The sequence below is a fragment of the Ochotona princeps genome, chromosome 6 (genome assembly GCF_030435755.1).
Source record: "Ochotona princeps isolate mOchPri1 chromosome 6, mOchPri1.hap1, whole genome shotgun sequence".
In the NCBI taxonomy this organism is placed as follows: Eukaryota; Metazoa; Chordata; class Mammalia; order Lagomorpha; family Ochotonidae; genus Ochotona; species Ochotona princeps.
The window spans coordinates 46,743,905-46,767,153 of record NC_080837.1 but is presented as its reverse complement, the minus strand read 5'-3'; the positions used below and the strand labels follow the sequence as shown (position 1 = coordinate 46,767,153).

General features: G+C 51.2%; 1 protein-coding gene across 6 annotated transcripts in view; it reads left to right on the top strand.

Annotated features, from left to right (window-relative positions):
* The window catches only part of SLC7A7 (solute carrier family 7 member 7), a 53,121-nt gene that overhangs the window by 21,291 nt on the left and 8,581 nt on the right, over positions 1-23,249 (top strand). For 2 of the 6 annotated variants that reach the window (XM_058666196.1, XM_058666193.1), the window contains exon 2: positions 4,415-4,959. In XM_058666196.1, the coding sequence (XP_058522179.1) occupies positions 4,461-4,959 (499 nt within the window). In that variant the 5' untranslated portion in view covers positions 4,415-4,460. Of the gene's footprint in view, positions 1-55; positions 210-1,528; positions 1,550-1,656; positions 1,780-2,634; positions 3,139-4,414; positions 4,960-23,249 lie in introns of those variants that run through there. The other 4 variants (XM_058666192.1, XM_058666195.1, XM_058666194.1 and 1 more) reach the window with 4 other exon arrangements.

Sequence of the window (23,249 nt, the reverse complement as noted above, 5' to 3'; positions counted from 1 at the left end):
CCCCACTGCCGGCCAGAGTCACACATGTGTTTTCCTGTTTTCCATTTCGGTCCCCGGCACCCTCTGCCCGTGCTGTGCCTCGGAGCCAACAACTGCACCATGAGGGATGGCCCCAGTTTCCCTAACTAGCATCTGCTGACCTCCCCTTCTCCCCCCAGCGTGCTGTTAGCCCCTCCTCTCTGCACCTGTCCAAAGGTCCTGCAGGACAGGTAAGAGATGGGAGAGGAGAGACAGTGGGTGCCGGAGGACAGAGGGAGCCTGGAAAATGGCTCGGCTGAAGGCAGACCCTACAGCTGCCTATTTCTTGGTCATGGACCCGCTTCTCCCTAGTTAGACTCAAAGCCAGACGCTAATGGGAGCCCTGGCCACAGAGTAAACAATTTCTTGTTTCACATTTTTTTTTGGGGGGGGGACTGTCTCAGCCACAGTGGAATACAGAAAAACAAATACAGAACTGGAGAGGGAGGAGCTGAGCAGCTAGCCTAGAGTAATGAGGGGTGGAGAATGGAGCAGTGTGTGTGTGTGTGTGTGTGTGTGTGTGCTGTTTTTGTTGGAGAAGGCAGCGCAGACCACTAAGAGCCAGGAAGGCTAGACCGGGGTCTAGCGGAGGCAGGGGAAGGGTGTGCTTTCCTAGGTGCTCCATGAGCAAGCCTGGCTGAGGAGCCCAGATCCTGAGGTGGGTGCTGGTGCCTAGAGGGAGGGGGCTCTTGGTGTTGCCATTCTCAGGTAGGGCCAGCACACGGAGCTGCTCCACATGCTGGGGGCGCTGCTGCCTGTGTGCCGAAGACCCTTTCCCAGGGGCTGCCCCATGATTGTGTTACCCTGTCATTTTCCCAGGTCTTCACCTTAGGCTGGGGAGGAGGACCAGGAGCGCTGTTAGGTCTTGTTGGGTTTTCTCTGCAAAGCCTCCAGGGAGCCTAGGGACGCCGCTGCTGGACCTAGGCTGCCCAAAAGGTGGACACATTCCCTCGGAGATGCCAGGGCTGAGGAAAGAATGTGAGCAGCCACAGGCGTGTTTCTGGCCCACGTGCTAGGCGGCGGTTGCAGAAGAGGAGGGCTTCTGCCCAGTGCTTGCCTGGGCCACCAGTCCCCCGTGGTGCTTCCTGGCCAGGCCACTAGGGCGTGCTGTTTGCTGGCGCGTGGTTTTCCACCCCAGCTGGCTTCCGTCTCAAGATCCCAGAAGTTTGCGCTTGTAGGGAGCCAGACCTTGCCCTCTTCCGCCGCCCCCCTTCCCCCAACGCTGCCTCCCAGTTCTTCTTGGTTCCTCTAGGTCACAGAAGGGCACATGCCCACCCCCTTGCTGCTAGTGATATTGGTCTTCAAAAGGGCCGGCATGATCATGATGTTACGTTTGCCTAACAAGTGAGCACCCTAGCACAAAGGAGCGGTTTAGACGACTAATAATTACCTCTAGTCCTCGCCTCCCCCACCCCACTCAGGATGAGAAAGGGGAGGAGCCGCTGGGAAGGAAGTGAACCGGCCCCAGCCTGGGCTGCTGGCTGGAGGAAGACAGTGCCTTTCTTTTTCATCTAATCACATCATCCCTCAGGTGATTGATTCCTAGGGAGTCGCCTGCAGCGCTTTCCTGTGTAAAAGGCAGGCCTGGAGACTAGGGCAGGTCGGAGACGTGGGTGGCTGGGGCAGGCCGTGGGGAGAGGCGGAGCTGTGTGGCCGGGGGTCTAGCCTCCCTCATCCTGTGGGTGACTTAGTCCGTGCCCCAGGGGCTGTGAGGAGGAGTCCTTCAGATAATGCACTACAGTACTTAGGCGGCTGGGTCTGGTAAGTGCTGAATGCAGCTGGCTATTATTATAGCTATTATTATTAACAGCCACATTTGAGGGGGAGGGCAAGCTTTACTGGGAAGAACGTGGCCTCTGACTGGGGCTCAGATATCTGTGTTGGCAGAAAGCAGGATTTTCGGCTAGAGCTAGTACTGGGTGACCCTCCACCCCATTCTGGTGTAAACAGAAAGTGTAGGGCCCCACTACAAGGATGTGGAGTAGAGATAGGTCTTCCCAGGGGGGTTTAGATCCCCTGCTCTGTGGTTGTAGAATAACCAAACAGGGTCAGAAGGGAGGGGGAGGGAAGGAAGGGGCAGGCTGATGGTTTTCAGAACTGACAGGGTACATTTCTGCTTGATTAAAGAGGCTGAGGAGGCAGGTGTGAAAGTAGACTGGTGGTTCCCAAGGAGAACTCAATTTCCTCTGCTGGTTCTGGGCCTTGGCTGTCCAGGCTAGCTCAATCAAGAAGTTGAAGTGAGCACTTGCCCACGGAATGTGTGTGCACCCCAACTCCCAGAGACCTTGGCGTTTTGATGAAAGCACACATGGGTGGGGTGGAGCCACAGGCGGAGGCTAAGCTCATTCCTTGACCTCATTTCCTCAGAAGTAGCCATAGTCCCAGCCTTTCTTGGGCCCTAACGTTGCAAGCCTTGGGCCCCCTACTCCACCCACCCCCCCGCCACCATCCCCTCAGCAAGGGGAAGTGAGTGGAGCCCAATCACGAGTTTGGGAGACAACTCCAACACTTCCTCAAATCTCAGCCTGTGAGCAAGTCTTCGTGTCTCGGTGTGTGACATTTCTGCCATTCTTCATTGTTGGGGTCCAGAGAGAAGGGAGGCCAGGGTGGGGCGTGGAGGACTCACAGGAGGACGCCTCCACCCCTCCTCTTCCAGGGCACCACCCTCGAGGTGACACTGCCCTGCCTCGGGCTAGTTACCCCTGCACAGCTTCCCCTGGACTGCTGAAAGCGCACCCTGCTGACTTTCCTTTCTTCTGCGCCCCCTGTCCCTGGACAGAGCTGACAAAGGAGATTCCTGCGGGGAGCCTTGCCTCCTTATCGCACGAAAGTGCTGAGCCAAGAGCTCGTGGCCGCCCCTTTTGCAGATGTGAAGGGCCAGTGAACCTTGGACCCAGACTGTTGCTTAACACCCCTCTCCCCCGCCCTCGCCCCTTCCTTCCCCCTCCCTCAACCCCTCCACCCTCCTTGACTTAAATCCCACGGGCATTTTTCTCGTCTTCCCTTGCACCGAGCGGGCAGCTTCAGAAGAGGAGGTTGTACCACTGTTCCCCGGAGGGTGCGTCTCCACGCGACTGCCGGCCACCGCCCTGGGAACCCGCTCACATCCAGGGCCGGGGAGTAAGTGTGCGTCCTGTTTGCTCCCCTAGCTGGCCTCGTGTGCTGCGCCGCAGTTTGCAATCGCTTCCTCCACTACGGTCCTGCTCTCCCTCTCGCCCGCCTGACTGGCTGGCCCTGTCTTCACCCGCCCCTGCACCCCCAGCAGCTGTCCCTGCTTGTCTGTCTCTCTCCGGACCTGCTGCCTGTTTGCTTCAGCTATTTTCCTTTTCTCAAGTTTTGGCTGGTGTCTCTGCTGTAGTAGTCTGCCCTCCCCGAGTGGGGAGTGGTCGTCAGCTGCCTCCACCCATTTTGGGGTTCCCCTGAGCCTTTGGGTGGTGCAACCATGTTGATGGGAAGGATTTGGCGCCAGGATGCCTGGGGTCCTGGAGACTGGGCAAGATGTTGGCGGGGGTGGGGGTTGGGGGGCCAAGCCGTTGCTTAGAGTGAGGGCCCTGCAGGGCTGTAGGCTCCAGCTGAGGGTGGTTTGAGGGATGCTTACTGGGCAGCAGCAGGAGAGCTGCGGAACTTCTCGGTGTTCCAGAGCTAGGGTCTTTTGGGAGGAAGAAGCGTTATGAGGGGAACCCTACATAGTGTTTGCTTTCTTTTTTAGATAAATTTATGTGAGAGCCAGATTTTACAGAGAAGGAGGGATGAGAGATCTTCCATCCATTGAGTCACTCCCCAAAGAGCTGAGCTTATCCAAAGCCAGAGCTTCTAACAGATCTCCCATGTGGGTGCTGCTTTCCCAGGCCATAAGCAGGGAGCTGGATCAGAAATGGAACAGCCATACATGATCTGGTGCCCATTTGGGATGCTGGCATCACAGGTGGAGGATTAGCGTGTTAATCCCCTGCACTGGCTCCTTCTTTTCTCCTTTCCTTTCTTTTCCTCTTTCCCCCTTTTCCTCCCTTCTTCTCTCTCTCTTCTAAAAAGATTTATTTATTTTTATTTGAAAGACAGAGTTACAGAGAGTGAAGAAGCATAGAGAGCCTCCATCTACTGGTTTACTTGCCAAAGGGCCGGGGCTGGGCCAGTCCAAAGCCAGGAGCCAGGAGCTTCTGGGTCTCCCACATGGGTATAGGGCCCAAGCACTTAGGTCATCCTCTGCTGCTTTCCCAGGCCACCAACAAGGAGCCTAGTCAGAAGTGGAGTGCCTGGGAATTAAACCAGTGCCCACATGGAATGCCAGCGCTGTAGTCAGATGTTTCACCTATGCCACAGTGCCAGTGTTGTCCCAGGGAGAGGTTCTGGGTATTACCACCCAACCCCCAACTCATTTCCTCTTTCTCCCTTGGAGGGCCATGCTAAACAGCTGGTGAAGGTTTGCCTGCGCTTCCCCCACCATGGTTGACGGTGTCAAATATGAAGTGGCCTCCCAGCATGAGGTGGATGTGGCCCCTCAGGAAGATGGGACGAGCTCAGGGTCGGAGCAGGTGAAGCTGAAAAAGGAGATCTCCCTGCTCAATGGCGTGTGCCTCATCGTGGGAAACATGATCGGCTCCGGCATCTTCGTCTCCCCCAAGGGCGTGCTTATGTACAGTGCCTCCTATGGCCTCTCGCTGGTCATCTGGGCCGTCGGGGGCCTCTTCTCTGTGTTCGGGGCCCTTTGCTATGCGGAACTGGGCACCACCATCAAGAAGTCAGGGGCCAGCTATGCCTACATCCTGGAGGCCTTTGGGGGCTTCCTCGCTTTCATCCGCCTCTGGACGTCACTGCTCATCATCGAGCCCACCAGCCAGGCCATCATCGCCATCACCTTCGCCAACTACATGGTGCAGCCCTTCTTCCCCAGCTGCTTCGCCCCCTATGCTGCCAGCCGCCTGCTGGCTGCTGCCTGCATCTGTAAGTGGGGCTGGGCAGGATGTGTATGTGGCAGGGATGGGGGAGCAGCAGATTAGGGAGCAAGAAGGGGCTGCAAAGGAATGCCTCTCACAACACCAAACTTGTGTGGAAATTCAATGTATTATGCTGTTTTTGTTGTTGTTTTGTTTTTAAAGAGGATAGCAGTTTACCTTTCTTCAACTTCCCATGGGAAGCAGAAATTTGTCTGCTCTCCCTTAAGTCTTTTTTATGATTATGAAAATTTATTTAAAAGGCAAACGTACAGAGAGAGGAGGAGGAGAGAGAGGGAGGGAGGGAAAGAAGAGAGGGACAGACACACACAGAGAGAGCTTTCATCCACTGGTTTAGTCCTTAGTTGGCCATAGCTAGGGCCAGGTCAAAGCCAGCAGTCAGAAACTTTTATCTTTGTCTTCCATTTGCATGTTTGGGACCCAAACACTCGGGCCATTTTGCATGACTTTTCCTGCAACATTAGCAGGGAGCTGGATCAGAAGTGGAGCATCTGGGATTGAAACTGATACCCAAATGGGATGCCAGCATGGCAGATGGTAGCTTTATCTGAAATGCCATAGTGCTGTTCCCTCTGGATCTATCTATCTATATATATATAAAGGCCTTATTGATTTATTTGAAGGCAGAATTACAGAGAAAGAATCAGAGGGAGAGAGATCTTCTATCTTGTGGTCTACTGCCCAGATGGCTACAATGACTTGGACTGGGCCTGGTGGAAGCTAGGAGCCAGGAGGTTCTTCCAGGTCTCCCGTATGGGTGTGGGTAAGACAACACTGGGCCATCTTCTGCTGCTTTCCCAGGCACATTAGCAGGAAGCTAGATACAAATAAGGTGGTGGCTTAATCTGCTATGTGACAATGCTAGTTCCAATGGGTTAGAGTCTAAAAACTGTCATTTTAATCCATCTCAACTTTTTCTCCATCTCATCAGTAAAATATTATTTAAAATCTGTACCTTCAGCAAAGTCACGTCGGAGTTCCTAAGGTCTTTTACAAATCCTTGTCCCTACCCCCCACCTTGGCGCTTTATTTCTGGAGAATTGCTCTTCCAGTTTGGTGCCTCGGAGCTGCTTCCCTCTCAGCTGTGGAGCAGCTCAGACATTTTGTCAATGTAAAGGGCAGCTGGTCCAGCAGCACCAGCAGCAGTGGGGGTGGATGCAGGAATTTCACAGCAGGTGCAGTGATTCCCTGGGTCCCTTCTCTTCCATCAGCCTGGGGGCTCTTGGCCCGCTAATTCCTCAGCTTGCTCTGCAGCCTCCCTGGCTTGCTGTTGCACACAGAGGACTGGCTGTCCTCTGTGAGGTCCTCCTGTTGTCCTGGTCTGTGTGTGTAGCTCAGAGTCCCCAGTTCTGGGGATGGGATGCTTTGTCACTCCTGGCAGCAGTAAGGGAGGGTTGGAGGCTCTGCCTTTTGTAATGGGGATTTCCCCCAAGCTCTCAGCTGTGATCTGTCATTTCTGTTGGTGGCATTTGCCCATGACCTGGAAGGCTGATCCAGGGCAAAGCTAATTTTAGGGTCTGTTGACTGTGGGGCCCGTCACATGGTGATGTGGACTCCTTAGCTGGTGTGGAAATAGCTCAGCCCCTCTCACATCTCCTGGATGGCCTTTCAGCACCTGGATTCTATGACTCTTACCCCTTTGGTTGAAATCACTTTAAAGCCAGTGACATTGTCTGCTTGTCTGCGTAAGGCGACATTTCTTTTGGTGACTCAGGGTCAGTGTCACATGTTTAGATTCTTCTGTGACGAGGAGGCCTTGCCAGGCGGCTGGGACAGGGAGCGTGCTGCCTCATGCTCTCAGACCGCAGGGCTGACATGCCTTCCTCTCTTTACTGGTTTCTGTCCTTGTCATCCCTGATGGCCGCTGCTCCTTATTGCTGGCGTGGTACCCACCTTCACCGCTCGCTTACTGTTGACTTGCTGCTTCTATCCTGGGAGTGGAGATAGGCTCCAACCCTTAAACACACACACACACACCTGGTCATTGTTGTTGGAATGCATGTGAAGTGGCCCCAGGTATGGCTGAGTCTGTGGAGCTCTGCAGTGTGTAAAAGGTGTGCAGTTTCATGCATAGACTTCGGTGTACATTTGAGGGAACTCCTGTTGAGGGAAACATGCTCTCAATTTGGGTTTGAGTCTTAACTCAGTGGCTCTTACTACTCCCAAGTTGTTGTAGGGTTTTTGAACCCCCGAATACTGCAGCAACCTCAATTCTTGTCTCGCAGGAAAGAAGAATTATCATGCGGACACAGTTTAGTTTTTTTTTTTTTTAAAGATTTATTCATTTTATTACAGCCAGATATACACAGAGGAGGAGGAGAGACAGAGAGGAAGATCTTCCGTCCGATGATTCACTCCCCAAGTGAGCCGCAACGGGCCGGTGCGCGCCGATCCAAAGCCGGGAACCTGGAACCTCTTCTGGATCTCCCACGCGGGTGCAGGGTCCCAATGCATTGGGCCGTCCTCAACTGCTTTCCCAGGCCACAAGCTGGGAGCTGGATGGGAAGTGGAGCTGCTGGGATTAGAACCGGCGCCCATATGGGATCCCGGGGCTTTCAAGGCGAGGACTTTAGCCGCTAGGCCACGCCGCCGGGCCCCACAGTTTAGTTTTAAAGTAAGATTTATTAGAAAAAGTTGAGAAAGTAGACTCCCATCCTAGTGATGGGAGGGGGCCTTGAGATCCTCTGCCATAGTGGCAGGAGGAAAAGCAGGAGAGAAAAACCCTAGTCCCCTGCCATAGTGGCAGGAGGAAAAGCTAAGAGAGAAAAACCCGTATTAATGGTGGGGAAAGTATCTTTTAAAGACTCCCCTCAAGGATGTTTCCATAAACAAAGAAAATTCCTGGTTTCCATGGTACCTGGCCTTGGGATGAAAGGCCGGAAAGGTGTCACTGGCCAACTTCCTTGGTCCCTTTCTAATGCCCTCCCCCTTGGCAATGGCTGGAGACAGAATTGGGTGGAGGCTTCAGGTAGGGAATAGATATGTTAATGTCACCCTTGTCTCCTGGGGAAGCACTCCTGATAAGATATGCATTTGTCTTGGGAGAGACGTGTTCTGGTGAATCCAAGACATGGTGGGGAAAATACCCCTTTATATTTGAGAAAAAAATGACTTGGGGACCCAGAAAACCCTAACTGCCTACTACCCAGTCTAACTCCTCTCACAAAGTGACCGCAACAGCTGGAGTTGGGCTGATCTGAAGCCAGGAGCCCAGAGCCTCTTCCAGGTCTCCCACACAGGTGCAGGGTCTCAAGGTTTTGGGCCATCCTCAACTGCCTTCCCAGGCCACAAGGAGGAAGCTGGATGGGAAGCGGAGCCACCGGGATTAGAACCGGTGCCCATGTGGGATCCCGGCTCACTTAAGGCGAGGACTTTAGCCACTAGGCTATTGTGCTGCACCCACGTTTTTTTGTTGTTGTTGTTGTGTTTTTTTTTTTTTTTTAAGATGAGTTTGAAAGGCAGAGTTATAAAGAGAGAAAAAGAATGAGGGAGATATCTTCTGTCTGCTGATTCACTCCTCCAATGGCTGTAATACCCACAGTATAGTCAGGCCTAAGCCAGGAGAGTCTTTTGGATCTCCCACAGTAGGTGGAGGGGCCCAGGGACTTGGGCCATCTTCTGTTGTTTTCCAAGGGAATTAGCAGGGAACTAAAACAGAAGTGGAGCAGCTGGGACTCAAATCCCTGCTCAAATGGGGTGCTAGTACTGCAGCTGGCAACTTCTGTGCCACAGTACTTGGCCCCCTCCCTGACAGTTTACCTCTAAATTGTGAGAATGAAGTGAGAGCCAGCATACTCTACACATTTTAAGTAGTTGTTGACAATTACTGTGCTTAAAGCCACAGCTTTTCTTGCTTGGCTGCCTTGAGGCCTCTTTATTCTCTTTTTGCTGCCCAGCTTCGTCTAGGTGGTGATGGTTAGATACATAAGATAGTGGCATTTGATAGCATCTGGACCTTGTCCTGTTTCTGATAACATCTTGGAGACATGACGATCAGGAGGAAGGTTCAGAAGGACAAGTGAGACTGTAAGAATTCAGTGACCTGGGCCCGGTGTGATGGCTTGATGGCTAAATCCTTGCCTTGCATGCACCAGGATCCCATATGGGCACCAGTTCATATCCTGGCTGCTCCACTTCCCATCTAGCTCCCTGCTTGTGGTCTGGAAAAGCAATCGAGGATGGCCCAAAGCCTTGGGACCCTGTACCTGCAGGTTCCTGGCTCTTGGCTTCAGTTTGGCTCAACTCAGGCCACTTGGGGAGTGAACCAGTGAATGGAATATCTTTCTGTCTGTGTCTCTCTGTGGATCTGCCTTTCAGGAAAAAAAATGAGTAAGTCTAAAAAAAAATTCACAATAGCTGCCTTCAAGCTGGCATTGTGTGAACTTCAAGCATGAATCTGAACCGAGATGGGTGAGGAACATCTGGTTTACCTAAGTGAAACCTGAAGCCAGATCTCTCAACTGAGCCAAAGAAGGGCTTTGATTTTGGGTTCTTACTGTTTTATGAGGTGCTCTGTGTTTAGAAACTTCATGCTACGCCAACACCCGAGGCCCTTGCAATCCAAGAAGCAAGTCCAGAGAGCGATAGATGCGTTAATGATTGTCAGGCTCTGTAATGAGCAGTCAGAGAGACACTGCAGGTGCTGAGTTGGGACCACTTTATTTTCGTCCCACAGAGAATACGCTGTCCCAAGCCCCATTTTTCAAAGCGATGCACTTAGGATATTGCTCCCAGAGGGAGCTGGCTGTGCCAAGATGTGGAGTTGTGAAAAGGCTCAGAATGTTTAGGGAATTCCAGGTAGTTGGCATGCTTAGAATGCAGGATAAGAGAAGGGCAAAGAGGTATAGACCCAGGGTGAGGAGGGTTTTCTGCAAACAGTGTAGATGTTGGTTTGGAGGTAGAGGGAATGGGCAGAGCAAGGCGAAGACAGAGAGGCAGGAAAATGATGAGATCTGGCTAGAAGGAGACCTGTGGAAAGAGAGAGCAGGAGATAGGAGGTGGAGGATCTGGTTGAAGGACTTAAACTGAGAGTCTGCTTGAACACACGCTGTGGATTGACTTTGGGAACAGAGATGAATGAATGGATTACAAACAACCGTTGTAAAGGGGAATTTCAAGGAATTGTGCATGGAGGGCAAACAGGAGCTCTTGCAGGTGAGGGCAGGAGCCCAGGCACCAGGGGCAGTGGGAGAGGTGGGCTGAGTGAGGTGGAGGGGCCTGTGGGCTGCCATCGGGCATGCCTCTCCTGCTGAGCATGCCTTCCTCAGGGCATCATGACCTAGTGAGCTGGGTCACATTCCCAGCAGCTGAGTCACACTTAACCCACAAAAAAATGCCCTGGGAAATGCCAGCACCTGTTATGGGGAGGCTGTGTGGTTTCCAATGGCCAGAATGTGTGCTGGCTTACTCTCAACATATGCTGACTTCCTGAAACCATAGTCACTGGGGAACCTGGCCAGTCATCAGGGCATGGAATTGGGACACAGGAAGGAAGTTTGAATGTCCAACAGACTTCTGCGAAGGTGATGGGCACCATCAGACGCAGAGCTAACTGCAAGATGACCATCTGGTGGCAGAGAAGCCAGGCAGCCAGTTAGGCAAGTGCTATGTGGCAAGGGCTAGGAGGCCTTGTGGCCAGTAACTTGCCCTGGGAAGGGCATCTTTGTCAATGCTGAAAGGTGGAAGCAGTGGCACTGGGGTGAAGTACGCCAGTCTCCCCATTTCCCACAAGGCCCTGCCCGATCTTGTTGCTCAGACCCTCAGCCCAGGTCACTCCGTGTTCCACCTTTCTGCCTCTGGGGTTTTGTGCTTCACTGTTCCTTCTGCCTCTAGAACTGACTGTCTCATTCCTTTCATGCAAATGTTCCCTTCCTGAGACCTCTACTTTCTTAAGTGATCACTGTCAGTCCCCTGCGCTGTTTTCAGATTAAAAAAAATTTTTTTTAAAGATTTGTTTATTTTTATTGGGAAGGTAGATTTACAGAAAGGGAAACAGAGAAAGATCTTCCATCTGCTGGTTCACTCCCCAAGTGGCTGCAATGGCTGCAACTGAGCTAAACCAAAGCCAGGAGCCAGGAGATTCTTCCGGGTCTGGTTGAAGGACATGGGTACAGGGTCCCAAGGCTTTGGGCCATCCTCTAGCTTTCCCAGGACACTACCAGGGAGCTAGATGGGAAGTGGATTAGAACCAGGGATTAGAACCAGCCTATATGGGATCCTGGCGTGTTCAAGGCAAGGACTTTAGCTGCTAGGCCACTGCGCCGGGACTGAAAGATAACTTTCTTTAACATGTAGGATGGAAAGGAAGGAGAGCAGCTAGGAAGCTGTTGCCAGGATCCTTCTGGTGAGAAATGATAACTTGGACTGGTGATAAGTAGACTGATTCCAACTTGGACACTGATTAGCTAGGGTGGAGGATGTTGCCCATTGCTTTTACGAATAACGCTGGGATCACTTGTGCATGTGAAACCTTCAGTGTACCTTGTTGCATTTAGTAGGTGGTTGGCTAGATTGGGCCTTTGGGAACCATCATTGTATAGATGATAGCAGTTGAAACCATAGAAGCGGAGGATATGCCCTTGGGACAGGTTGTAGGAAGAGGGGGCAAAAGAGCCTGGCGCGATGGCTCAGTGGAAAGTCCTCGCCTTGCACACGCCAGTATCCCAACTGCTCCATCTCCCATTCACCTGCCTACTTGCGGCCTGGGAAAACAGCAGAGGACAGCCCAGAGCCTTGGGACTTGGAAGCCATGAGGGAGACTCAGAAGCAGCTCCTGGGTCTTGGCTTCTGGCTTTGGATCAACTCTGCCTCCCCACTGTTGTGGCCACTTGAGGAGTGAACCAGTGGACGGAAGATCTTTGTCTCTGTCTCTTCTCTCTGTGAATCTACCTCTCCAATAAAAATAAATAAATCTTAAAAACTAAAATGGAAGAGGGGACAAAGGGGCTTCAAATGGTGTTCCAAGGAAGGCTAACACTTGAAGTACAGGTGACCTGCAAAAAAATAAATAAATAAATAAATAAATGGAGAAAACATCCAGAAAGAACAAAAGAAAGAACTAGGAGATGGTGGGTAGGAGAGAGCAGCTGAGAAACAATGAAGGGCCATGAGTCCAGCTTAGAGTCTGTAAATTTTTCAGCTCAGAGTCTGTAAATTTGGATACCTGATGAGTAAGCCTGATGACCTTCCAGAGTAGTGGTAGTTGGATCAGGTCTGACAAAATGTTTTCCTGGCATGCTGTGTCTCCTTCTGGGTTGGCCCTGGGCGATTTGGGGATAATTTTTCCCCAGGTCCACTTAGCTTGTGGAGGCTGGGACTTGTTTGTAAAGCACTGTGTTTAGAAGGGCAGCCTGCCTGGGGAATGTGGATTTACACTCCAGAGAAGCCTTTCAGGAAGAACTGTAAAGTCAGATAAGGAAGGGAACAATGATTGGAGGAGGTTGTGGGAAATTGGTGGAGTTGGGGAGGGGGAGGGCTGCACTCCAGGGGCAAGATTGGGGAATGCAGGTATATATGTCTTCTGGGGGAGTGAGTGTGCACCCCTGAAGGGTGTTGCTTAGAGAGTGGGTCAGCAGCCCAAGGGAAAGGCTTTAGGCATTCTGGCATTCTTCCTGGCTGGATCACTTGGGTGCCCTGATGGGAGGGGAGGGGGGTTGTTCTGGATTGGGGCAGGGCATTCCTTCTGGCTTTTGGGAGTCAACAGTAGAAATCCTGGATCTGGCCCTGCACCATGGCCTAGCGGCTAAAGTCCTCGCCTTGAACACTCCAGGATCCCATATGGGCGCTGGTTCTAATCCCGGCAGCTCCACTTCCCATCCAGCTCCCTGCTTGTGGCCTGGGAAAGCAGTCAAGGACGGCCCAAAAGCCTTGGGACCCTGCACCAGTGTGGGGAGACCTGGAGGAGGTTCCTGGTTCCTGGCTCCTGGCTTCGCACCGGCCGTTGAGATCACCTGGGGAGTGAATCATTGGACGGAAGATATTTCTCTCTGTCTCTCCTCCTTTCTGTGTATATCTGACTTTGCAATAAAAATAAATAAATCTTTTTTTAAAAAAAAAAATAGAAATCCTTGATCAAAAAATCTGTCAGGGTTCAATCCTGGTTCCAAGATATTAGTTTCAGTTTCCTCTGCTCTGCTAGAATGAGATACTTATCTCCTGGAGTCCTGATCATCTGCATTTTCATCTTTTTCTGTTGACACAGTGACAATTTTAAGAGATCAAATGGAGTTTCTGCTGATTACTGTCCCTTGGAAGGCCTTGCCATCCCCAGGGACCTGATGAATTGCAACCCTGGGTTGTTAATAGACCTTGATCATTTACTGATAATTGCTTAGGGTTTGGCTGAGTGACTTCACTCCCTGCTGATTTCATTGTCAGAATAGTCACATGTTGCCTTCTCTGCTGGGAACACTGCCTGCTCTTGCTTACCCCCAGGGACAGCCTCCAGCTAACCCAGTCCTTGGCTTCTGGAGGTGCCCACCTGTGCCTCCTCTCTCCCCTAGCCTGGATCTGGCCTCTCTACACTTGTAATTACTTTTCTGAGAAGATTGGAGACTGAGCCTTGATCCTAGGGCCTACACAGGAGCTGGAACACAACTGGTACTCAATAGATGCTGGTTGTTAAATGGGCGAAGGAATTCTGAGTTCTGAAGGATGCTGGCTGTCTCTGCCCAGGGTTCTAAAAGTGGTTGGTTTTCCCCAAGAGGGGAGTGTGGAGGTGATGCCCCCTGAAGCTGGTGATTCTGGGTTCTTGAAGCTCTGGGCACTGAAAAAGTATTGTCATTATCATAGGGAGATGGTAGATGGTAGTACACAGCATCTACATGCCTAGGTAATCCCACTTTGTAGCGTTAGGGGGCTATCTGGTGTGGTAGAATGGAGGGAGACTTTGGAGTCTGGCTGCATGACCTCAATTTTCTCAACTGTAAAATGAAGATAATAAGGCACTCTGTCTGTTGGGGCCAGTGCTGTGATGAAGCAAGCTAATCCTTCGCCTGCAGGGCTGGCTTCCCATGTGTATGCTGGTTCATGTCTCAGCTGCTCCTTCCTGTCCAGCTCTCTAGTTGTGGCCTGGGAGAGCAGTGGAGGATGATTCAGGTTCTTGGGCCCCAGCACTCATGTGGAAAATATGGAGAAGTTGCTGGCCACTTGGGGAGTAAACCAGTTGATGGAAGATTCTCTCTCTCTGTAACAGTGTCTTAAAAGAAAAAAAAAATATATATATGTATATATATATACACATACACACACACACACACACACACACACATATATATTGTTATCTGGGCCCAGCATGATAGAGTAATGGTTAAAGTCTTCATCTTGAAAGCGCCGGGATCTCATATGGGCACCAGGTTCTAATCCCAGCAGCCCCACTTCCCATCCAGCTCCCTGTTTGTGGCCTGGGAAAGCAGTTGAGGATGGCCCTGCACCCGCGTGGGAGACCTGGAAGAGGTTCCTGGTTCCTGGCTTTGGATCGGCACAGCACCGGCCATTGAGGTCACTTGGGGAGTGAATCAACAGATGGAAGATCTGCTTCTCTGTCCCTCCTCTCTGTATATCTGACTTCGCAATAAAAATAAATAAATCTTTAAAAAAAGATATAAATATATATATATATGGTTACCTAGCACTGCAAATTATGTTCCTAAATACATTTTACCACTGACTGGAAAGTTTACGTTCTCCATTCGGCTTCTGGAGACTTCAGAGCAGCTTACATTTGATGCTGGCTCAGGGGCTGTCCGAAAGGAAGGCTGAGACCAACTTCCTTTTTCGCAGATGAGGCGGGCTGCTCTCTTGGCAGAAGGGTAGATTTCTAGAAGTCTAGTTCTACCTGACTGTCCTTTCCCTGGAGCCAAGAATTCTTGGCTGGCTGTTGCCTGTTTGGACGTTTCTGTTCTGTTCTTGCCTGCCCTGGCACTCGGTTTAGTGTTTGTGCTTCTTGTTTCTTCAGCCTGACTTCTGCCCTGTTCAGGCCCCTCGTGAATCAAGTATTGTTCTATTGTTCTTTATGAATCAGACATACATTCTTTTTCATTTTTAAAAATTGATTGATTTATTTAAAGATTTATTGACTTGTTTTATTGGCAAGGCAGATATACAGAATGAAGAAGATGCAGAGCAAGATCTTCCAACTGCTGGTTAACTCCCCAAGTGCCCACAATGGCTAGATCTGAGCCAATCCAAAGTCAGGAGCCAGGAACTTCTTCCAAGTCTCCCACATGTGTGTAGGGTCCCAAGGCCTTGGACCATCCTATACTGTTTTCCCAGGCCACAAGCAGGGAGCTGGATGGGAGTGGAACAGTCAGAACACACACCGATGCCCATATGGGTTCTCAGTGGATGAAAGATGAGGTTTTAGCTACTAGGCTACTGTGCTGGGCCTAGATGCAGATTCTTGATGTCACTCCCACTTATCCCTATAAATTGGGAAGTCCCTCCTTGTTCATAGTTTTTGCTTTCTGCACTCAGTTATGGGCTGGAAAATATTAAATGGAAAATTCTAGAAACAGTTCGTGGGTTGCAGGTTGTATGAGGCTATTTGGTGTGACGAAATCTCTTGCTGTTTATTTTTAGTGCAGTGTATTGTTATGATGATTCTAGTTAGTTCATATTATTTTAATTCCTTCTGTGCTTGATTTAAACTCTGCCTAGGTGTGTATGTGTAGGAAAAAACACAATATGTATAGGGCTTGGGGGCTGTGGGGGTGATTCACTGGGAGTCTTGGTCCTTATCCCTCTTGGATAAGGGGGTGGGACTGCTTTCATTGTTTTTTATTTTATTTGAAAGAGTTACACATGTGCACACACACACACACACACACACACACACACACACAGCAACAGAGAGTTCTTTCATCTATTAGTTCATTCCCCAATTGGCCTCAGCAGCCTGGGCTGGGCCAGGCTGAAGCCAGGAGCTTCTTCTGGGTCTCCAACATGGGTGCAGAATCATCTTCTGTTATTTTCCCAGGCCATAAGCAGGGAGCTGGATAGGAAATGGGGGCAGCCAGGACTAGAACTGGTGTTCTTATAGGAACCCACTGTGCCACAGTAAGTGTGGGCTGACTGGCTCAACAGAATCTGTAGGTGCTGGGTGAGCTTGGCTGAGCAGGGTCTTTCATGTTTCTGCTTCTCAGGATTGAGGTGGGATGGGTCTGAGTGTTGCTGAGGGATCTGTGCACAGGGGAGAACAGACTGATCCCCTGAGTCTGCTAGAGCCGCTTGTGGACTGCAAAGGACCTCAGATCTGTCTGAATCTGTGTGAGAGCATTGGCCGCATGATGGCAAGTAGCTTCTCCTGGAACCAGAGGGAGTGGCCTGGTGTATTTGTGGCTAAGGAGATGAAACAGCCAAATGCGGAGCCCTGACTGATGTTTGCCCTTTGATCTTTCTACCTGGAAGCTGGTTGCCTCTCCAGAAGGATTTTTCCTTAGCTGTGTTGCTGAAGGAGAGGCAGCTCCCATCCCGGGTCCCATGCTCCCCCTTTGACAAGAGGCCAGGCGTTTCTGACCTGATTGGTCTCTATGGGCCCCCAAGTCCTGGCTTTGGCAGAGCTTGTTCTGTGACACCGCTGTGCAGCTGGGCGCCAAGAGCCCTGAGCTAGGCAGAACATTTAGGCTTGCCCTGATTGAAGCTGTGTGTGACAGCTTTCTGTTGGTGACCTAAATAGTAGCACTCCCAGAGTACATGGTCGTCAGTGCCCAGTGCAGCCCTGGACACTGCTGCCTGAGTCAGCGCTTCTTGGGACAGAGTCCCAAATCTGGAAGCTGACAGATTCCTCCAGGATCTGGAAGCTTGCTCGAGCGTGTGGTCTGGGTCCCAACGACTTGAACTGATTCTAGCTAAGCAAACGAAGCAGGACCCCACTCACAAGGATGAAGGGGCTTAGGGGCTTTGAGCAGGGAGCAGCGGGGTCTCAGGATGATAGCGTGCCCTGTACACTGTCTGCTGGCCCCTCTGAGGACTCATGGCTGGGGGACTGATATGCTGACCGAGTCCCAAAGGGACACAGGGATCCAACCCAGTGACCTATGGGCTTGTCTTCTTGCCAGAGGCTCTGGTCCACGGTGCCCGAGTAGTTGAGATGGTTCTGGTACCTGCAAGGGTGGAGGCTACTAGAGGGCAAGCTCAGCATTGGAAGGCAGGTGCAAGAGGTGATCTCATGGGATCTATTCCAAGCCAGTATTAGACAAAGCACTTTGGGGGTTGGCGGGGGCACTGTGATTCAGTGGGTTAGTAAGCTACCGCTTGGGGGTATGGATCACCTGCATCCCATATTGGAGTGTTGGTTCAATATCCTGGCTGCTCTGCTTCTGATCCAGCTTTTCTGTTACTGTGCCTGGGAGGCAGCACATGATAGCCCAAGAATGTGGGTTTCTGCCACCCATATGGTAGACGCACGTGGAATTCTGGAAAGAGAGAAAGCAGAGAAAAGCAGGAAGAAATGAAATTGCTGGGATTAGGCAACAAACAGGAGAGTGCTCCCGAGATCTTAAACTGGGGCCTTTTGAGGAAGCAGTTGTACAATGTGCTGGAGATGTCAGTGTGTTAGCAGGCCTGGGCATAGCAGCAAGGGGCTGGGCCTTCGCCCTGGACCATCTGCCCCCTGTATAGAGGCCAGCCCACTGTATTGTTGTGCAGTGTTTCCGAGCAACCTGATGAACAGCTTGCTCACCCCATGGAAGCCTTCAGAGGACACCTGTGATGTGTCACTGGTGACATTGAGGCTCAAGGTAGCAAACCGAGTGGCAGGTGGACTTTTCTCTCTGTCAATGGAGGGCTGTGTGTACGTGAACGAAAGTGCAGAATAGGCACCCTGCCTGTGAATTCTCAGATAACAGAAAGATAGACTCCTGGAAGGGATAGGGAGCAGGCTTCAGAAGGATTAGGGAGAGATGTGTTAATAAAGCTTCAAAGTGAAATGTTAGAGGAAAGGAGAGAAAATGCACGGATGAAAACATCAGCCTGGGTCTGCCAGAGGCTGTCAGGCATCACCGCGCAGGTGTGAAGGCAGAGGGGCTGCTTAATAATGTGCTTGCAGAAAACAGGATGGAGGAGTGGAATGCTGCTTTTGGACTTTTTGTCTATAAACACTGCAAGGAAGACCAGTGGACATGCTTGACCTGAGGGGGTGTGCTTGACGGCAGGAGAAGACAGCTTGACGGCAAGGAGGTGACAGCTATCAGGTACATTTGATTAAGATGTGATAGTAAATGAGTAGACTTGCTGCAGAAGTGATGGGTTTTGGGTCCAGCGTGGTAGCCTAGTGGCTAAAAGTCCTCACCTTGCGTGGTTCTAATCTCTGCAGTCCCACTTCCCATCCAGCTCCCTGCTTTTGGCCTGGGAAAGCAGTTGAGGATGGCCCAAAGCCTTGGGGCCCTGCACCCATGTGGGAGACCTGGAAGAAGCTCCTGGCTCCTGGCCTCAGATTGGCCTAGCACCAGCCATTGCGGCCGCTTGGGGAGTGAATCCTTGGATGGAAGATCTTCCTCTCTGTCTCTCCTTCTCTCTATATAAAACAAAACAAAACAAAAGAAGTGGAGTAACAGGGACTCATACTAACACCCCAATCTGGGATGCTGACATTGTAGGCAGTGGCTAAATCTACTGTGCAATGCTGGGACCCTCTTATTATTGTTTTTTTAATGTTTACTCATTTATTTTTATCTACTTGAAAGGTAGAGCAAGAGAGAGGGAGAGAAACAGGGAGGTGATAGAGATGTTTCAGCATCAATCTAGGTGATAGGCAGAGATGTTTCATCTGTTGGTTCAGTCCCCCAAAACACTTGCAGTAACCAGGGCTGGGCCAGGCTGGAGTCAGGAGCCAGAAATTCCATCTGTCTCCCGTGTGGCTGGCAGGGGCCCAAATCCTTGAGCCATTGTGTGCATCAGCAGGAAGCTGGATGGAAAGCAGAGCAGCTGGAACTCAAAGAGCAGCTCCCCCACGGATCGTCTGCATCCCAGGTCAAGGCCTAACCCTTTCAGCCTGCAGTGCTTGTCCCTGGACGGGTGTTAGTTTATTGACTGATGTGTGGAATACTGACAGTGTAGAGATAGGCCTATAGGCTCTGCTGATTCTAGCCAAAAAAATTTTTTTTTTAATTTTGATTGGAAAGACAGATTTATAGAGAGATCTTCTATCCACTGGTTTACTCCCCAAATGGCCACAACAACCTAGAGCTGGGCCATTTTGAAACCAGGCTATTAGCAAGTTGGATCCAAAGTGGAGCAACCAGGACTCCATCTGGTACCCATATGGGATGCTGGTACCACCAGAGGTTCAGATTGGTATGCCACAACCCTGGGTCTTCCTAGTCAGTATTCTTAATGTGAATGAGTTCCATAAAACCCAAGAAGTAGACTAATCACGTTAGCAGATTTCCTAAATATGAGGGGTTGGAATTGACAAAATAAAAAACCCATTTCTGACAGGTGAGGATGATATATAAAAACTCAGGAGAATTACCAGGAATCAATATAGAGTTCCGTATGTGAGATTCAAGCAAGTTCAGTTACAAGAGCCCAGGAAGAACGATGGATGAGAGAGAGCACATGAACCTGAGGTGTGGAAAAGAGGTCGTCTTTCATGATGAGTCCAGGGTGGGGACCCTGCCTGGCGTTGGCCATTTCCAGGGAGACACTGACAAAGTGACATATATGCAGAGAACAGTACTAGGCTGGTGGGTGGCCTGGTGTCTGCCTCACCCGGGGGGGAACTGACCAGGAGACAGGACATTGCATCCCGTAAGGCTGTCATAGGCCCCTCTCACAGAACATTCTGTATGATCCCAGAGCAGAGGTCCAGGATTCCTGGGATCAAATAGTGAGGAAGAAGCTTTTGGCTCAGTGAAGGTACGAGCTGAGCTGCAGGTGCCTTTGCGAACTGGATAAGCTGTCTAGGAGAGCACTGGGGTTTCAGAGTTGCTGGAAATTTGAAGCATAAATGCTAATGAACTAGCAGCCCGGGCTTGGTGCATTTCATGCTGTGCATTTCAAGCTGATGATGCTGCAAGATGGTGGGAGGGGTGTTATTAAGATTTATTTCTTTTGTTTGTTTGTTTGTTTTTTAAAGATTTATTTTTATTTATTTATTTATCTAATTAGAAAGTCAGATATACAGAGAGGAGGAGAGACAGAGAGGAAGATCTTTCATCTGTTGCTTTACTCCCCAGGTGGCTGTAAGGGCTGGAGCTGTGCCAGTCTGAAGCCAGGAGCATGGAGCCTCTTACAGGTCTCCCACATGGGTATAGGGTCCCCAGGCTTTGGGATGTCCTCAACTGCTTTCCCAGGCCACAAGCAGGGAGCTGGGTGGGAAGCAGAGCAGCTGGGACATAAGCCAGAGACCATATGGGTACCTAGCACTTGTGAATTGAGCCATTGTGCCACCCACCCCCCTTTCTTTTTCCTCAGGGACTGTGGTGTTTGGGCATCTGTTCCAGGGCTGGGCTGCACACATTGTTCCTGTCTGGCTCAGCCTGCCCTGGCAGCTGGTGGTTATTTGTTCTCCATCTGATGCTGGACCTTGCTGCCTGAACTCACCTCTCACTCCTGGGGACCTTCTCTGGGCCACGTTCAGGGATTCACGCAGGAGCAGCCCTATAGATGACTGACTGGTGGGGCAGGGAGTGACTTCTTCCCAGCTGTACCTGGGCCGAGGGTCCTGTGGCCGTGGCCCAGGGTCGAGTGGGAATTTTATCGTCCCCAGAGGAGGAAGTATATGGTGTCCGTCCGCTTGTGGTTGCCTCCGTATTATGCTAACCCCACTGTACTCTCCTGTGTTGGACTCTGAAGCCAGAGGCTGCCCTCAGCCTCCTGAGCGGAGCACTTGGCTAGGATCTGGCTGGGAGCCGCCGGTCAGCTGTATCCACTGTGGGTTAGGACAAAGAACCCGGTCAGCATTGTTGCCTGCCATGCCCATTTCCTGCTGCCAAGGCCAAGAGGCCCAGGAGGAAGCTGGGCCCTGGGGTGGGCGAGGGCCAGCTCCCCCCAGGCAGTTCCTCTTCCTTCTTGGATTCACTGGACTGAGTGCAGACAAGCAGATCAGGGCAAGAAGGTGGACCAGTGAGTGAGAAGCAGGCTCAGGAGTGGGACTGGGGGAAATGCTGGTGGGGAACAGGAATCATGCAAATGAAAGACTGGCTGGAGAGAAGGGAAACAGTAGGGATTCAGATGTTATCCAGCAGAAGCTGCTGAGGGAAAGGGTGGTGAATTAGTTGTTCTGGACAGCAGAGAACAAACCCTGGGATGCACTGCTGCTCCTGGAAGCCTGGGGCAGCTTTGCTCTGGTGAACCTGCAGGCTAGCCAGGGGATCCAGCACATGGCAGCCAGAGTTGTGTGGGGGTGCTTCTACCTGAAAACCTGCTTATGTGGCATTTACAGGAGCAGCAGAGCCTGAAGGCAAGCAGTAAAGGTCACCAGGATGGGTCTGGGAAGGGGCCCGGAGGGGAAAGTCCAGTGGAGAGTCTATTCTGGGTACCTCGGCTAAGGAGGATCAACAGACTGACAGATTCACGGAGGGCGAGATCTTGGCCCTGTGATTATTTGTGGGGTACTTGGTGTCTTAATGATTAACTCAGCGCTGGGATGGCCTGGAGCTATGGGTGTGTTTTTGCCCAGCCCTGCTGTAAAAGTTTGGTTGTTATTGTCTTGTTTGTGAAGCAAGCATCTGAATAGGACAGGAATATGGAGGAGCATCTGGGCAGAGAGGAGAGTAGGGGGAGGAAGGGCAGGTGAGAGAGGGGCTGGGGGCTGGGGAGAGCCCACGCTTCTTTGCATCTCAGGAGGAAGTTATAGGTGATGAGGCCAAGACATCAGGAGGACCGGGCCCACCCAGGACCACGCCAAGAGAATTGAGGGGGGGGCTCCTGACTGTTAGTGACCTGAGATGGGCAAGCTGGGCTCTGGTCCTGCTTGGAGCCCTGGGGAGGAAGGGTGAGCTTGTGCTTGGAGGCCTCAGGAGAAGAGCTTTGGTGTTAAGTCCATCATTGCTAGTTGTTGGGTTGTGAAGGGGTGCCATGAGACGGTGTGCTGTGCCCACCATGGCAAAGGCACGTGGGTTGGGCCCTCAAGCCCACCTGCTTAGGAGCTACCTGAGGGGACCCAGTAAACACTGCAGGTATTCAACATCATTTCGGCTCATGTTTCTGGGACTACTGGTCAACCTCACAGAGGTTTCCTCTTCTAAAGGACTAGCTTTTTCAAGGGCAGATGTAATGAGTTTCTCTGAGATTCTAATGAGAACTATGAAAAACACATGTAGAGGTCAACATTGTGTTGTAGCACATCAAGCTGACGTCAGTCTCCTATATGGGAGCAATGCTGTAAGTCCCACGTGCTCTGCATCCAATCCAGCTTCCAGTGTACTAATGTACCTGGGAAGGCAGCGGACAATGGCCCAAGGACAGAGGCCCCTGCCACCCATGTGGGAGACATGGAGGCAGTTCCTGGCTCCTGGTCTCAGACTGGCCCAGACCTGGCTGTCATAGGCTTTTGGGCAATGAACCAGCAGATGGAAGATTCTCTTTCTCACACTCTTACTTTCTATTGCTTCTTTGCAAAAACAAGCAACGTATAAGAAAAAAAAAAAAAAAAAAAAAGGCTAATGAACCAATGGCCCTGGCTCTAAGGATGAGCTATGAACCTGAACTTAATACCATAGTTATGTACTCTACCCCAGAGTGGAAGGAAGGATTGAATAATATTGTAGCTTATATATCATGTAGTCTGGTCAGGAAAAATGCCCTGTCCCCATTTTATAGGAACTACTTTGAGCTGCAGGAATCTTTCCTAGCACAAGAACTAGCAGCTGAGCTGGCAGGTGGTGGGCATAAAGTCTGGTTTCAGTCCTAAATCCTGGTCGCGTGTCCTGACCTGCTTGCTGGTCCTGACACGGGATTAGTCACAACAGGACTTGTTGAGGTGAACAGTACTGCCAGAGTCGGCCTGCTGGGGGCTGGGGCCCAGAGGAATTTTCAGAGCCGGAAAGCTGGAATGCACCGCTGATCCCATCCAGCTCTCCGTTGCCTCTCATTGCTGTGATTTTTTTGTTGTTTGCTTGTTTGTGAGCCAATACAGAGTCCCCCAGAGTCTCCCACGTCAGGTGCTGGGGGCAGGGAGTGTCGGGGTGCCATGACAGCAGGTGCCTTTGGCTGCTGAGGATGGTGAGGATATTCTGGGGACATAGGTTTCCAATAGTTAAGAGCAGGTTGGCCCCCCACATGTATGCTACCTTTGGCTGAGGGGTCTAATGGGCAACTGGAACTGGAAAAACGTGG